General features: G+C 32.9%; 1 protein-coding gene and 1 long non-coding RNA gene across 3 annotated transcripts; one reads left to right on the forward strand and one right to left on the reverse strand.

Annotated features, from left to right (window-relative positions):
- Nucleotides 1–435: 435 nt before the first annotated feature.
- Nucleotides 436–4,848, forward strand: LOC113349970 (iron-sulfur protein NUBPL-like). 2 transcript variants are annotated; one of them, XM_026594020.1, is made up of 8 exons: nt 436–609; nt 705–816; nt 2,355–2,483; nt 2,686–2,783; nt 3,284–3,410; nt 3,774–3,859; nt 3,993–4,118; nt 4,468–4,848. In XM_026594020.1, the coding sequence occupies exons 1-8, from the start codon at nt 541–543 to the stop codon at nt 4,636–4,638; spliced, it is 918 nt and encodes a 305-aa protein (XP_026449805.1). In that variant the 5' UTR covers nt 436–540; the 3' UTR covers nt 4,639–4,848. The 2 variants fall into 2 exon arrangements, with proteins under 2 accessions (XP_026449805.1, XP_026449806.1); XM_026594021.1 differs by having other exon boundaries at nt 436–597.
- A 3,663-nt stretch (nt 4,849–8,511) lies between these two features.
- LOC113349972 lies at nt 8,512–10,147 on the reverse strand. Its single transcript, XR_003360510.1, has 2 exons — nt 9,508–10,147; nt 8,512–9,308 (listed from the first exon to the last, which is right to left on the reverse strand). It is a non-coding gene; the product is annotated as an uncharacterized LOC113349972 (long non-coding RNA).
- Nucleotides 10,148–14,151: the final 4,004 nt, after the last annotated feature.

Here is a 14,151-nt window from a genome sequence, read left to right on the forward strand (position 1 = left end):
AAATCTTCATCTTCATCGGTGATTTCTTTGACAACGGAAGCTCCATCACTAGTTTCAAGAGATTTGAGCAAATCACTCCTATTTTGGGAGCATATCTTTCTAAAGAAGAAATAAACTAAATGGTTGGATTCTAATTCCGTGAAAAACCATTCTTCCTCCGATTTAATCGGATCTTATTCATACTTGTATTTGTCTTACTTCAGTAATCTTTCTCTTTCTCTTATCGGATTTCTCGGTATTGTACTTATACGGTATGTTCTTGTTACTTTGTATTATCTTATTTTCGATCTTCAACTCATTGTAACCTTGAATTTTCATTAATGAAAAGGTTTCTTGTTAAAAAAAAAAAAATATTTAATAATAACAATAATTGGGGGCCTAAATTCTATATGTCATGCAAAACAAAAAAATTTACCCTGCAAATGCTGTAAAGCATTTTCGATTCGGATTAAAAAAACATTTCGTCTCGCGAAAAATTTAGGTCTGAACAGAAACACCACTGAAGAATCCTTAATAGTAAAATCAGTGAGTATACAGAAAATGGGTATTGCAGGAAGAATAATTATACCATGGAAGAGAATGTTGAGATCTTCAAATGTAATGTGTACCGTAAGAGAAATCTGATTCTTGTGATTTTTTCATTTCTGTGGAAATTTTTAATTATGTCTGGAGAAAAATAAGGGTTGAGATAAATTTTTTTGTAGAGATATGAAATAGTTCGAGGGTTTACGAAAGGGTCTACTACCATTGAAGGGATTAAAGATATCATAGCAGTTGCTTCTGGAAAAGGCGGGGTTGGGAAGTCTACTACTGCAGGTACTACTTGTTAAACTTATTCAGCAAAAAAAAGTACGAAAAATTACTTATAGTTCACAATTCCGTAATGTTATGATTAGAATATATGGAATTGGTTACTTGGAATTTGACCTACGGAATGTTAGATTAAGTAAAAAATCTTCATTAGCTTTAATGTAAGAAGGAAGGGCATGTATATGCTTTAAAAGATCTTCATTAGCAGCGCTTGGAATGATTTTACTATCTCCACCATAAATTCTCCGTTTTGGGAGCTTAGTGTAGGTGAACATCAATAAATTATGCTAGTAAATTTTTCTTTAGGCGAACAATATAACGAAGAATTTGTTATATGTACAACGAAGAAGTATGATTCTCGCTTCAAATGTAATGATGTATAAATATCCACTAAATATTGTTATTGACTTTGCTCATAGTTGTTCTCAAATGATGTATTCTTTGCTTTGTATCGTGAATGTTGACTGGAATCCGTTAATTTGAAGACCTTGTTCGAGAACTTTATAATTAACTTAATTTCGCATCGCAATGCTTGAAGGTCTGCAATGCCTTTTCCAAGCTATATCGTACCTCATGCATCTTAATAGGTAGTATAGCTCAAGTTAACACCTCATGTTCAAAAACACCTCCACAGGTTTTACTTCCAAAATAAATTCATACATTCTAGAGGGAGGGGATAACGAAAGATTTAATAGAAGAATGTGAAGCTATCTGAGAACGCTAAGTTAAACCTCGATGGAGGAATACCCAATAAAGTAATAATAACTTCACCAAAATAATAATTTTTCCGGTATGACTTGCGCAAAAGGGCTAAACCAGTAAAGTAATAACCCCGCTAAATGCATTCAGTAATAAAAATGTTGAGTTCTCAAAGGTCCTATGAAACATAAAGTAATAATTACCAAAATTACATGTATATACATATAGACCAAAATACTTCATCAAGTCAAACAATATTCATACAAGAAGGTATTTATTCTCAACTTCCAAATTTTTTTGGTGATGCATGAATTTATTTTGGTGACCGGAATTTTTTTGGAATGCATACACAACTTCCAATTATTTTTGGTGATGCTGTAGCAAGAACTCTAAATTAGTAAATATTCATATCTGCATCTGTAATTAAGGTGAACAATGACAACCATTTGAGATGATTGTGAATTTGTGGTTCAAGTTTTCACACTGATGGTCTGGTGAAATCACAAGTTATGGGAGGTGTTTAGTGTTAGCAAAATGCTGGTTAACTCAGTTTATTTGAAGTATTGTGACTGTCGTTAGCTGTAAAAATGGTCCAGTTTCTGAAAATACTTATCTCGAACTTCACAATATATTGTAGTAAATATGCTTTGAGTTTAGTTAAAATATTTAGTAAATTCTGAGTATTCTTACTTTTTAAAAATGGCTAATTTTTTTGAAAAGTTTATGCCTCTTGAGCAAATTAAAGGAAATATGTATAGGTTGCAATTAGAAGGCCTTTTTAGTCATTGAAGTTTCATGGATGTGCTAGTGTTCAGGGTTTTAAGATGATACTTCTGGGGTTTCAGTTAATTTGGCCGTTGCTCTTGCTAAGACTTGTCAACTTAAGGTGGGTTTACTTGATGCGGATGTGTACGGACCATCGATTCCTACCATGATGAAGGTCCAACTCCATGGGAAGCCAGAATTGACTCAAGGTGATATTTGCTATTGTTACGTATTGCCAACTGAGATAAAATCTTTATGATGTGCAGCATGTGCTTAATATATTACTTCAGTATGTAACTTTTGTTTAGCAAGATGTGCAGCCCGGCGCTTTTTGACTTTCTTCATGAGATATATCTTGTAATGTGTATTCTTAATGTTCTGCAATGATATAGTTTTTATATTTGTATGCAGATTCTAAAATGATTCCTGTTGAAAACCATGGGGTGCAGTGTATGTCAATTGGATTTCTTGTAGAAAAGGATGCCCCTATTGTGTGGAGAGGTCCAATGGTTGGTTTTGGACTTCTTCTTTTTTTTCATGCTCATTTCTTAAAATTTATTTCCATGTTCATTTCCTAGAATCCTGTCTCACAAAGCCTAGCTATTGTTTTACGGCAAGTAGTAATGGGTTATTTTTATTTATCTTTTATAAGCTGTGGAGAGAGCTATAATCTTATTAGGATTGAAGTGAGAGATTCTATAACAACTTAGCATAGGTTAGGTGTAGAGTTTATAATCTGAGTTCCTTGTAGAGTTGGTTTGAGTGATATCATAACAAGATGATGCAATTAATAGAACCCATTGGATTTGTATCTTCTCTCTCTTGTAGTAGGATTTTTCATTGGATATCTGTTACGTAGTTATGATATTTAAGATCATTGAATAGAAATCCGTGATGTTTAATTGTGTAGCTGTATATTTTCTAGAAACACTATACTGAGAGAATTTAGTTCCTTAGCAGTAATTTATAATGTTTACTTCAGAAATTTAATTGGTTTCTGTGCATTTAGGTGATGAAAGCGCTTGAAAATTTGACGAGGGGAGTTTCTTGGGGAAAGCTTGATGTTCTTGTGGTGGATATGCCCCCTGGTACAGGGGATGCTCAGTTGTCAATTTCACAGAGGCTGCAATTATCAGGTATCCTAAATTATGGTTCAGTTTCTAGTTCATGGGATTATGAGAACTCTGAAATTATCAGGTATCAAGAATGAAAATTATGGTTGAGTTTCTAGTTCATGGGATTATGAGAATTCTGAATCCCTGTCCTTGAACCGTTTCTCTGACATGCCATACATTTGTACAGATCAGGACAGTTACCAGTTAACATATCTTCACCTACATGTTGTTTAATCTATATTTGTCGACATGTTTCTGATGGAGGATCCACTACTTGAATATCTTAGCTTAGCAATTCTCTGGATATATGCTTTTTCCTTTCGACTAATATTTTGTGAATGGGTAGGGTAACATCTTTTTTTCGTTTCCTTGTTTTGCTGATAGGTGCTTTGATCGTGTCAACTCCTCAAGACATTGCACTAATAGATGCCCGAAGAGGAGCTAATATGTTTCGTAAAGTTCAAGTTCCTGTATATTTCATTCCACCTATAACATGACATAAGTTCATTTATTAGAAGCTTCAATTCCTTCCACCAATGAACTAAAATGTTGCTGTATGTAATCTTTTTCTTTATATTATTTTAATTTTGATTACTTGCTCAGATTTTGGGAGTGATCGAGAACATGAGCTGTTTTAAATGTCCACATTGTGGGGGAAAATCTCACATATTTGGCAGTGGAGGAGCACGAAAAACAGCTGATGAGATGGATATGGAATTCCTCGGGGAGGTATGTAGATAAAAAAGTTTTCATTAGAATATGGAACAAACTGCAATGTTCTATTCCAGAAGTATGTTGATTAAAAGAACAGACGATTAACATGTACAGTATATACAAACAGCATTAAGTGTCATTCTGTTCAAATTTTATCTGTTCTATTTCTTTTTTCTTTTTTGTGCTTGTGCAAATCTATATCAATTTGAAGCTGTTATTATGTCTATACACAAAAAGCAGAGATCTCTCTTCGCGTTAATTTTCACCAAGTCTGACATGGTTCTAATTTATTCATTGGAAAAACTGGCTACAATAAAACTCTCTTGTGGGCTAATTATATTGGTACATGTTGTGTGCTGTCTAGATACCCCTGGAGATGAATGTTAGAAGAGGTGCAGATGAAGGTACTCCTATTGTGATATCAGCTCCTGATTCTTCAATTTCCGAGGCATACAACAACATCGCAAAAAAAGTTGTCAACAGACTAGAAGTGTTAGCAAAAGAACGACAAGATTATCCACAAATTTCTCTGTAAAGGCACTCCAATACAAGTACTGTGTTACCAGTTGTTTGTTCTTTTTTTTTTCTGTTGCAACCCTTTCCCCAAATATGATTGACGGATTAATATGCCTGAATTTTGAATACTTGTCAGTCTTGTGGGTTGAACATTTCTTTTTCCTTCTTTTTCTTGACAAATTCTGACTTTTTCTATAGGTCAATTTTTTGCACTTAAAAAGTGCATTCACAACACGGCTTTTTATAAAAATTATACAAGAAAAGAAAATTGTTGGTAATTGCGTAAGTGCTCCGCTGCAAGAATTAATTGTTTTTTTTTTTTTCCTAATAAGCAAAGGCCTTCAAAAAGGCTAATGGTACTCCTCAACTGTTGGTCGAAGCCAAACAAGAGGGACAGACCAGTACATAGTAGAATAGTTTTTCTTGGCCCACATTGCAAGTTCATGAGCTACAGAGTTACAATAAGGGGGTTGAAAACTAAAGATACAAGCAACTAACTTAGAAGAAAATAGAAGATCGGTCCGAGTTGCGCTCTGCAAATCGGCGACAAAACTCAGTAAATTTTTTCGTTTTCAGTATCAAACTTCAGGTCTTCTACTTCATTAATTCAGGTATTCAAGTGATTTTAGCTATTAATTTCAATGATTGATGGCACTTTTTTACTGTAATCCTTGTCTGAATAAGGTTTTTGGTTGAGATATAATCTGTTTTTGGATTGATTTCGAGTTTTTAACTATGGAATCTGGATCTAAGATAAACAACAATAATTTTAGTTTCTTTTCTTCTGAATCAAATCTGAAGAGAATTGAGAATGAAACTCCATCAGTAGTTCCTTCGTGTTACATTTCTGACGAATATATAGATGCTAGTTTGAATGAATGGCAGTTTAGTCTAATTGGTAGATTGGATTTTGTTAAGATGAAATTTGCTGTTGCTGAAAAATCATTGAGAAAACAGTGGAATATTTCAGGTAATTATCAACTGATACCTCTTGGAAAAGGATTTTTCATCATTAAACTTGCTAATGAGGTTGATATGAAATATATATGGAATGGGTTTTGGAAGGTTGAATCTCAAATTCAAAAACTGAGATTTTGGGAACCAAATTTTAATCCTGCTGCTCAGAAGACAACTACTGCTTTTGTTTGGATTAATTTTCCTGGTCTTGGTATTGAGTATTAGAAGGAAAAAATTCTTATGTCTTTGGGAAAATTAATCCAAACACATTTGGTAGAGCTATAAAGGTGGATGAAACTACTCTTAAAAGAGAAGTAGGGTATTATGCTAGTGTTCTAATTGAAGTAGACTTGGCAAATAACATTCCTAATCATGTTTTAATAAAATCCAAGTATGGTAGTTTTGAACAAGAGGTACAAATTCCAAAAGTACCAAGTTTCTGTAGTCATTGTAAAGTGGTTGGTCACTTGGTAACTGAATGTAGATTATAGAAAAAAAGATAATGCACAGGAAGGTGTTGTTGAGAGGAAGAATAGTTTTGTTCAAAGAAAGATTTGGAAGCAGAAGGAGAAGAAACAACCAAAACAAGTTGGTTTTGATATTTGTAACACTCCAAAAATTTCAAGACCTCAAGAGGTTGTGGATAAGATTTTAAGGTGATGATGAGGAAGTTAATTTTGCTTTAGACACAACTATTGAAAAAAATGATAATCCTGAAAGGGGAGGTGCAGATTGTTCATTCTCTCCTGATGAGTTTCCACCATTATCTACAGAGAACTTACTTATAATATCAACTAGTATCCCATCTATGTTGCCTTTTGAAAATACACAAAGTCAAGTGGTAACTCCTATCACTAGTTTACAGAATTCTTCATCATTACAGTTTGGTGCCCTAGAATCTTTTGCATCTGCAAGAAAATTTCAGGTACTGGTGGAGGTAGTTGAAGAGCAAAGTTCAGAAGAAGTTATAAAATCTCTAAAGCAGGGAATAAAAAGTCTCTCAACTGGCAAAGCTGCTAAGGAAATTAATAAAGGTGCACATACAAAAGGTATATCTCTTATTACAGCCAGAAAAAATAACTGGAAAGAATTTAGTTAAAAATAAGGGCTTGAGAGGTCATGAATCCTCTCAAAATTTAACTCAATGAGAGTAGTATTTTGGAATATCAGAGGCCTACAAAGAAGTAGAGCCAAAGATAAAATAAGATCATTAGTAAATCAATTTAAGCCTTCACTGATTTGGTTAGCTGAGCCTAAAATAAGAGTAAGAAATAATTTTGTTAAGAATTTGAGGTTACCTGGAATGAGTCATATGTTAATTCATAACACTAGTGATACTGAAAAAGGGAACATTTGGTTATTATGGTTGTAGCGCCCCCTAAGCTAACATCTGACTAATCCAAGATATTAACTAAATAACATGAATAAAAAATCTAAATCATTTACTTAAACATTCAATTAAGAAATCTGTTACAAAACTTAACCCAAAACTAGCCCCGCTCAAATATATATATATATATATAAGAACTCCTCTTAAATGATACATATATAATAGTCATTTGGTTTACAAATACAATATGCAATATAATAAACATAGTAAAAGTTAATCAACTAACGAAATTAACCCTTGAAGCTTTCGCTGCGCAACTCTGATCTGTCTCTGAAACTGAAAGTGGGAATGGGTGAGCACATCATCCCTAAAAGGGATGCCCAATAGGAATAAACATTTAACTTTCAAGTAATCATAAGAATGATTTTGAAAACAACTCATGTTTTTCCTAACACTAAAACACAACCAAATCACAGAAATAAACAATCATGTATATGGAACTAACTCCTTCTTCAAATAATATACTATATTAAGTGTCGAACAATTCCTTACACACCCTATTAGTTTATACTGGTGTCGACAAATTCCTTACACACCTAATACGCATAAAAGCTCGAATTCATGTAGATATAAATGAAGGAGAAGTATCATATATACCACGCATGGAAACTCTTATTTCCAAATAGGTGTCGACCAATTCCTTACACACCTATCATTTTCCTAATAGGTGTCGACCAATTCCTTATACACCTATTAGGCATACAAATGGAAATTCTTATTTCCCAAACAATTCATCAAGACAAACAAAGCATTAAAATTCCTTTCCAAGCAATGGCAAGATTAAAAGAAATAAAAAAAACTTTCGGAATTTTAAATAAACAATGCATGAAATACACAATCAGATAATGCATGAGCTTGTTAAACATAAACTTTGGTAAAAGAAAATAACAATAATCACAAAAGAGTTGAAAGTATTCCCACCTCTTTTGATGACAAACACGCCTACCTCGAGATCCACGATCCACTGGTTCATCCTTTGAATCGACCGTTGTTAATATATACTAACTATTAATCACACAAGAAGTCTAAGAATCTAGCCAAAAGGCTCACACAAGAATCATACAAGTTTTTCTAATGATTTTAGGCCCATCTAATGTTCTACATCTTTTATTTATCTATCTTTAGCATAGATAAGGTTTACTAATTGAATTGGGTTGGTTCTATAGTCCAATAAATAAGTATTAAGAAAATATACAAGGGACCAAAGGCTAATTCGGACCTTAGGGGTCCAATTCATGTTCATGAGGAAAACTGGTTATAAGCCCAAGTTCACTAAGCAAGCCCATTATATAAGGTCCACTCCATCTGAGTCAATTACGGTCAATCACACAGTCAACAGGTATCTAACAGTCAACGTCTAAGGTCCAGGTCAGAGTCTAGTCAACGTCAAGGTCAGATCAAAACTGGTCAACGAGTCAAGACCCGGTTAACTCAGTCACTAAGACCGATTCAGATAAGTCAGATTCACAATTGATTCAGTCAGATAGACCGAGTCAGAAACACTAGGTCGAGTCAGCTAAGCGGAAAGAACTCAAGCTAAGACTCTTGCACAAAACATAACTCAAATACAACTTCAATTCATAAATTCTTAAACAACTTTACAATCAAATTACAAACATAATCACTGCTTAATTACCTGCAGTTGCAAATCTAAGCTTTTACAAGAGAGATTCAACTCCATACTCATCAAATCTTAATTCCTAAAACTCAGTCACATAACATCATCTTCTTAACAACTCAAAAGAAATTCATTCTTTCTAAATAAACTTCATAATTTAATCACTATCGAAAACTCAGCTTACCTGCAACAACAAGCCTCCACGGATTCTACTCCTAACTGGAACCAAATATTTACCACTATAACCTTTCTCCATATTACCAACTCAAACACACAACCCAATCTCATCATTACCAGTTCAAATTAGACTCATCCTCCTCCATCACCATAACAACTAATTCATTTTACAGCTCCACCGATACCATAACCAACTCAACATCACCACATCTACTTCTGTTCTGCAGTTACAACTCTAGCAACACATCATTCACCATATATAGCATTTTAATTCAATCCTCATACCACATACAATTACAGCTCAAGTCAACATCCTTCTATAATTACATTTTCTACAATCTCTGCTAGTCTGAGTAATAACAGTTCAACATCAAACCAATTCACATAACACAACACTTCTTTGATTCCTGGAAATCTCATATTTCGTCACTTCTTACTTCAGTTTGCACAACTAATTTACACAACCACTACCAATTCAATTATACCACAAACATACCCATCCAATTATCCATCCACACACTTGTAGATACAACACCAATAGATCCATCTGCAATTTCCATCAAACACAAATCATCTTAAACAATAACTCAAACTCAACAATCCTTTCACTATCAAAACCACTTTTAACTACCTCCACAGTTTCATTGTTTGATCACCTCAACCTCAGTTAAAACACAAACATATAAACTCAAATGAATCTCAGCAATTCAACTCCAAATATCAAGGTTAAGAAATTAAAAGCTTACCCAAGCAATAACACCTTCAGAATTGTTGATTCATTAAACAATTCTTCTAAACCCCGAATTCATCTTCTGTTCATCAATCTGAGTTGAATCAACACTCGAGTTAACACTGCCGCCATAACCCATCAATATCTCAACTGATTCTTCAACCTTTTCTGGATATCTTCATCTCAAGAACAAACCCTAATTCTCCAATTCTCCCTCAGAACATCCCAACATCTAATTAACTTCTCCCCGTTTCTCAGTCGACTAAACCCACTTCTAATCATCTATCTATAGCATCATATTCACTTTATAAATCTTCTCAGATCTCTCCTCATGAAACCCTAACTTACCAATTAATCACTGAATTATCTTCAAGACTTCAATTAAACACTAACCCTTTTTGTTATTCATCACCAACTAATCAAATCCTCCTTCAATTAATCAATTATTTTATGGCCTGAACTATCTGGTTTCTCTACAGATCATCATCTCCTCTTCTTCTCATGATTAACCAACATGAAAACCACCACCAAACCTTATTTGATTATATACTAACAACCTCATCGATCGATTCCCTCAAATCGATTCTCAGAATCGCCAGAGAAGAAAAGAAGAAAGAAAAACGAGAGAGGAGGAGAAGAAATGAAAGAAAAGAAATTGAATCTCTTCTCGATGGTTTTGAAGATAAGGCCGATCCAATTTTCTGAGTCACCCACTCGCTTCGACACGTGCAGCCACAGGGATAATATCCAAAATTACTATTTTACCCTCTGAAACAACTTGATAAATTTTCTTCACCCAGTGTCTGAATGACGCGTGCGAGCAGCCCATTTCATATAACTTTTCAAGATACATCCAATGGTATTAGTTTCGTATATAGATCGTTGTTAGATTGATTCCTATTAATTAACCTTCGTATTAAACTAATCGAGTTATTATCAGCTAATACATCTCTTGACCAGTCTAATAGTGTTGACGAGCTTGAGGGTCTTTACATTCTCCCCACTTTATATCATTTTCGTCCTCGAAAATCAAACCCTCCTTCTAGTCTTCAAAACTCCCCACCTTATACAATGATTTCTACAACTTTTCTAAGCGTAGACAACAAAAAAAAAAAACAAAGCACAAACCTAGATGGATTTCTACAACTAAAATTTGTGGCTTTAAGCTCAACTATGTTATTTAAGTTCTACCAAATAGGGAAGTCCAAGTTTCTTTCACTAATTTATATGATGGAAACTATATATCTTAGTCTCTAAGTTCCTTACACTGATTTTTATTTTAGAAAAATACCTGTCTCTAATTACAAGGGAGATTCCTACGAATCTTTCTAAGTGAATTTATAATTATTGATTTCCTTAATAATTATACTAAACTTCTATGACCGGTCATCTCTGAATGCAGTTGCCCTGTCAAGGTTGGTCAGTCCCAACAATGCTTTCCCACGAATAGAGAAAACACAACCTTCACTAATCCCCAGTGCTGGATTAATTAACTATTAATTTATTAAGATCAATTAGTCTCTAACCTTATGTCGTAACTGGTGTAATTCTGTTAAATTTACTTCGTAGAATATATAACTAGTTCACCTCATTTTAAGCAATTTAATCATCAAAATTTATTTTATTTATTTCTTTTGCCAACAAAGCTAATCCAAATTGGATTTTGCGTCAATTTATAATATTTCATAATTTAATCTTTACTTTAATAAAATACATAAATTTTCCCAAGATTATCTATTATAATTTACTACCAGCCTAATTATTAGAATACTATTATCAACTGCATTATTATTCTCATTATTCTTAAGTTGGTAGTTCGACTGATACACTAAGCCTTAATCTGGTAAATATACTTCTACTTTCACGTAAAGATTAATATAACATATTTTATTTATTCAAATTGAATCTTTATTCACATCTTGTTAAATATTGGCGTTGGTAATTTAATATGATCTAAATTTGAGTCTGCATAAAATTATAATATATCTTAATAGTCTTTAGATTTGCTATTAATGTAAAGTACCCTATTAATATACGAATTTATTTTCTTTTAATTCTACCATTACACTAAACATCCGAATACTATTATTACTACTTCATGTATATTTGTTTCATTTTAAAGATTTACCGGATCATTTATTAAACTAAAAATAATTTCGATACAAAATTGCTAACAAGTGAGTCTTTTTATTTTATATATTATGTCCTCATCTTCTTACGTCTAACGCCTAATTAATATTATATTAAGTATTTAGTTTAAACGCAAAATATGAATTTCTAATTTGTCACTAGTTTAATTTCACATAATTTAACCGTACATAAGCGTTGATAGTTTTTCATATCTATTTAATCATAATCCTTATCATTATTTTTCGTCATATATCCTTATCGAAATTTTTGTTAAGTTTAATATTTTACTAATTGATAAATACTAACCACCGCTTTATTAAATCACTATTACTATTATTATTATCTATATTTACTATAATAATATTTTTATTATTAACATTGATGGTCGAACTATTATTCTAACTACTCTTACAAATATTATTAAGTCCCAACAATATTATTAACATTTACGTCAAGGTACTCAGTAAATATCTACGTGACTTTCAAGATCTAACAAAACTGCTAACCTCACTATTTTACTAATATTGGATTGTGTACGTCTTCATACTGTTTATACTAATTATTCTCTAAAAATTTATTAGCTAAAGTTATTGGTGTACTCTACAATTTTTACTTCATTCCATATACTGACAACCAAACAGATAAAATTAGCAAATCAATCAATCAACTAAATATTTTAATTATTGATAGCTTTTAGTAATTAAGATTTATCTCACAACCCAACCCAGTTCTAAAATAATCTATTTCACTAACTAGCACTGGCTAATTCTATCTTTTACCATATAAGATCTAATAGTGAGCTCTGATACCAACATTGTAGCGCCCCCTAAGCTAACATCTGACTAATCTAAGAGATTAACTAAATAAGAGGCATCAAAAATCTAAATCATTTACTTAAACATTCAATGAAGAAATCTGTTACAAAACTTAACCCAAAACTAGCCCCGCTCAGAAATACATATATACAAGAACTCCTCTCAAATGATACATCTATAATAGTCATTTGGTTTACAAATACAATATGCAATATAATAAACATAGTAAAATTTAATCAACTAACGAAATCAACCCTTGAAGATTTTGCTGCGCAACTCTGATCTGTCTCTGAAACTGAAAGTGGGAATGGGTGAGCACATCATCCCTAAAAGGGGTGCCCAATAGGAATAAAAATTTAACTTTCAAGTAATCATTGGAATGATTTTGAAAACAACTCATGTTTTCCCTAACACTAAAACACAACCAAATCACAGAAATAAACAATCATGTATATGGAACTAACTCCTTCTTCAAACAATATACTATATTGAGTGTCGACCAATTCCTTACACACCCTATTAGTTTATACTGGTGTCGACCAATTCCTTACATACCTAATACGCATAAAAGCTCGAACTCATGTAGATATAAATGAAAGAGAAGTATCTTATATACCACGCATGGAAACTCTTATTTCCAAATAGGTGTCGACCAATTCCTTACACACCTATTAGGCATACAAATGGAAATTCTTATTTTCCAAACAATTCATCAAGACAAACAAAGCATTACAATTCCTTTCCAAGCAATGGCAAGATTAAAAGAAATAAAATAACTTTCAGAATTTTAAATAAACAATGCATGGAATACACAATCAGATAATGCATGAGCTTGTTAAACATAAACTTTGGTAAAAGAAAATAACAATAATCACAAAAGAGTTGAAAGTATTCCCACCTCATTTAATGACAAGCACGCCTACCTCGAGATCCACGATCCACTGGTTCATCCTTTGAATCGATCGTTATTAATATAGACTGACTGTTAATCACACAAGAAGTCTAAGAATCTAGCCAAAAGGCTCACACAAGAATCATACAAGTTTTTCTAATGATTTTAGGCCCATTTAAGGTTCTACAACTTTTATTTATCTATCTTTAGCATAGCTAAGATTTACTAATTGAATTGGGTTGGTTCTATAGTCCAATAAATAAGTCTTAAGAAAATATACAACCTTGTATAAGGGACCAAAGGCTAATTCAGACCTTAAGGGTCCAATTCATGTTCATGAGGAAAACTGGCTATAATCCCAAATTCACTAAGCAAGCCCATTATATAAGGTCCAGTCCATCTGAGTCAACTAACGGTCAATCTAACAGTCAACGTCTAAGGTCCAGGTCAGAGTCTAGTCAAAGTCATATCAAGATTGGTCAACGATTCAAGACCCGGTTAACTTAGTCACTAAGACTGATTCAGATAAGTCAGATTCACAATTGACTCAGTCAGATAGACCGAGTCAAAAACACTAGGTCGAGTCAGCTAAGCTGAAAGAACTCAAGCTAAGACTCTTGCACAAAACATAACTCAAATACAACTTCAATTCATAAATTCTTAAACAACTTCACAATCAAATTACAAACATAATCACTGCTTAATTACCTGTAGGTGTAGCTCTAAGCTTTTACAAGAGAGATTCAACTCCATACTCACTCATCAAATCTTCATTCCTAAAACTCAGTCACATAACATCATCTTCTAAACAACTCAAAAGCAA

Source organism: Papaver somniferum, chromosome 2 (assembly GCF_003573695.1).
Source record: "Papaver somniferum cultivar HN1 chromosome 2, ASM357369v1, whole genome shotgun sequence".
Taxonomy (NCBI): Eukaryota; Viridiplantae; Streptophyta; class Magnoliopsida; order Ranunculales; family Papaveraceae; genus Papaver; species Papaver somniferum.

Coding starts and splice junctions, on each gene's coding strand:
- LOC113349970 (XM_026594020.1), top strand. CDS start 541: ATGGGTATTGCAGGAAGAATAATTATACCATGGAAGAGAATGTTGAGA. Junction 817..2,354: donor TGGGAAGTCTACTACTGCAG/GTACTACTTGTT, acceptor CTGGGGTTTCAG/TTAATTTGGCCGTTGCTCTT. Junction 2,784..3,283: donor TTGTGTGGAGAGGTCCAATG/GTTGGTTTTGGA, acceptor CTGTGCATTTAG/GTGATGAAAGCGCTTGAAAA.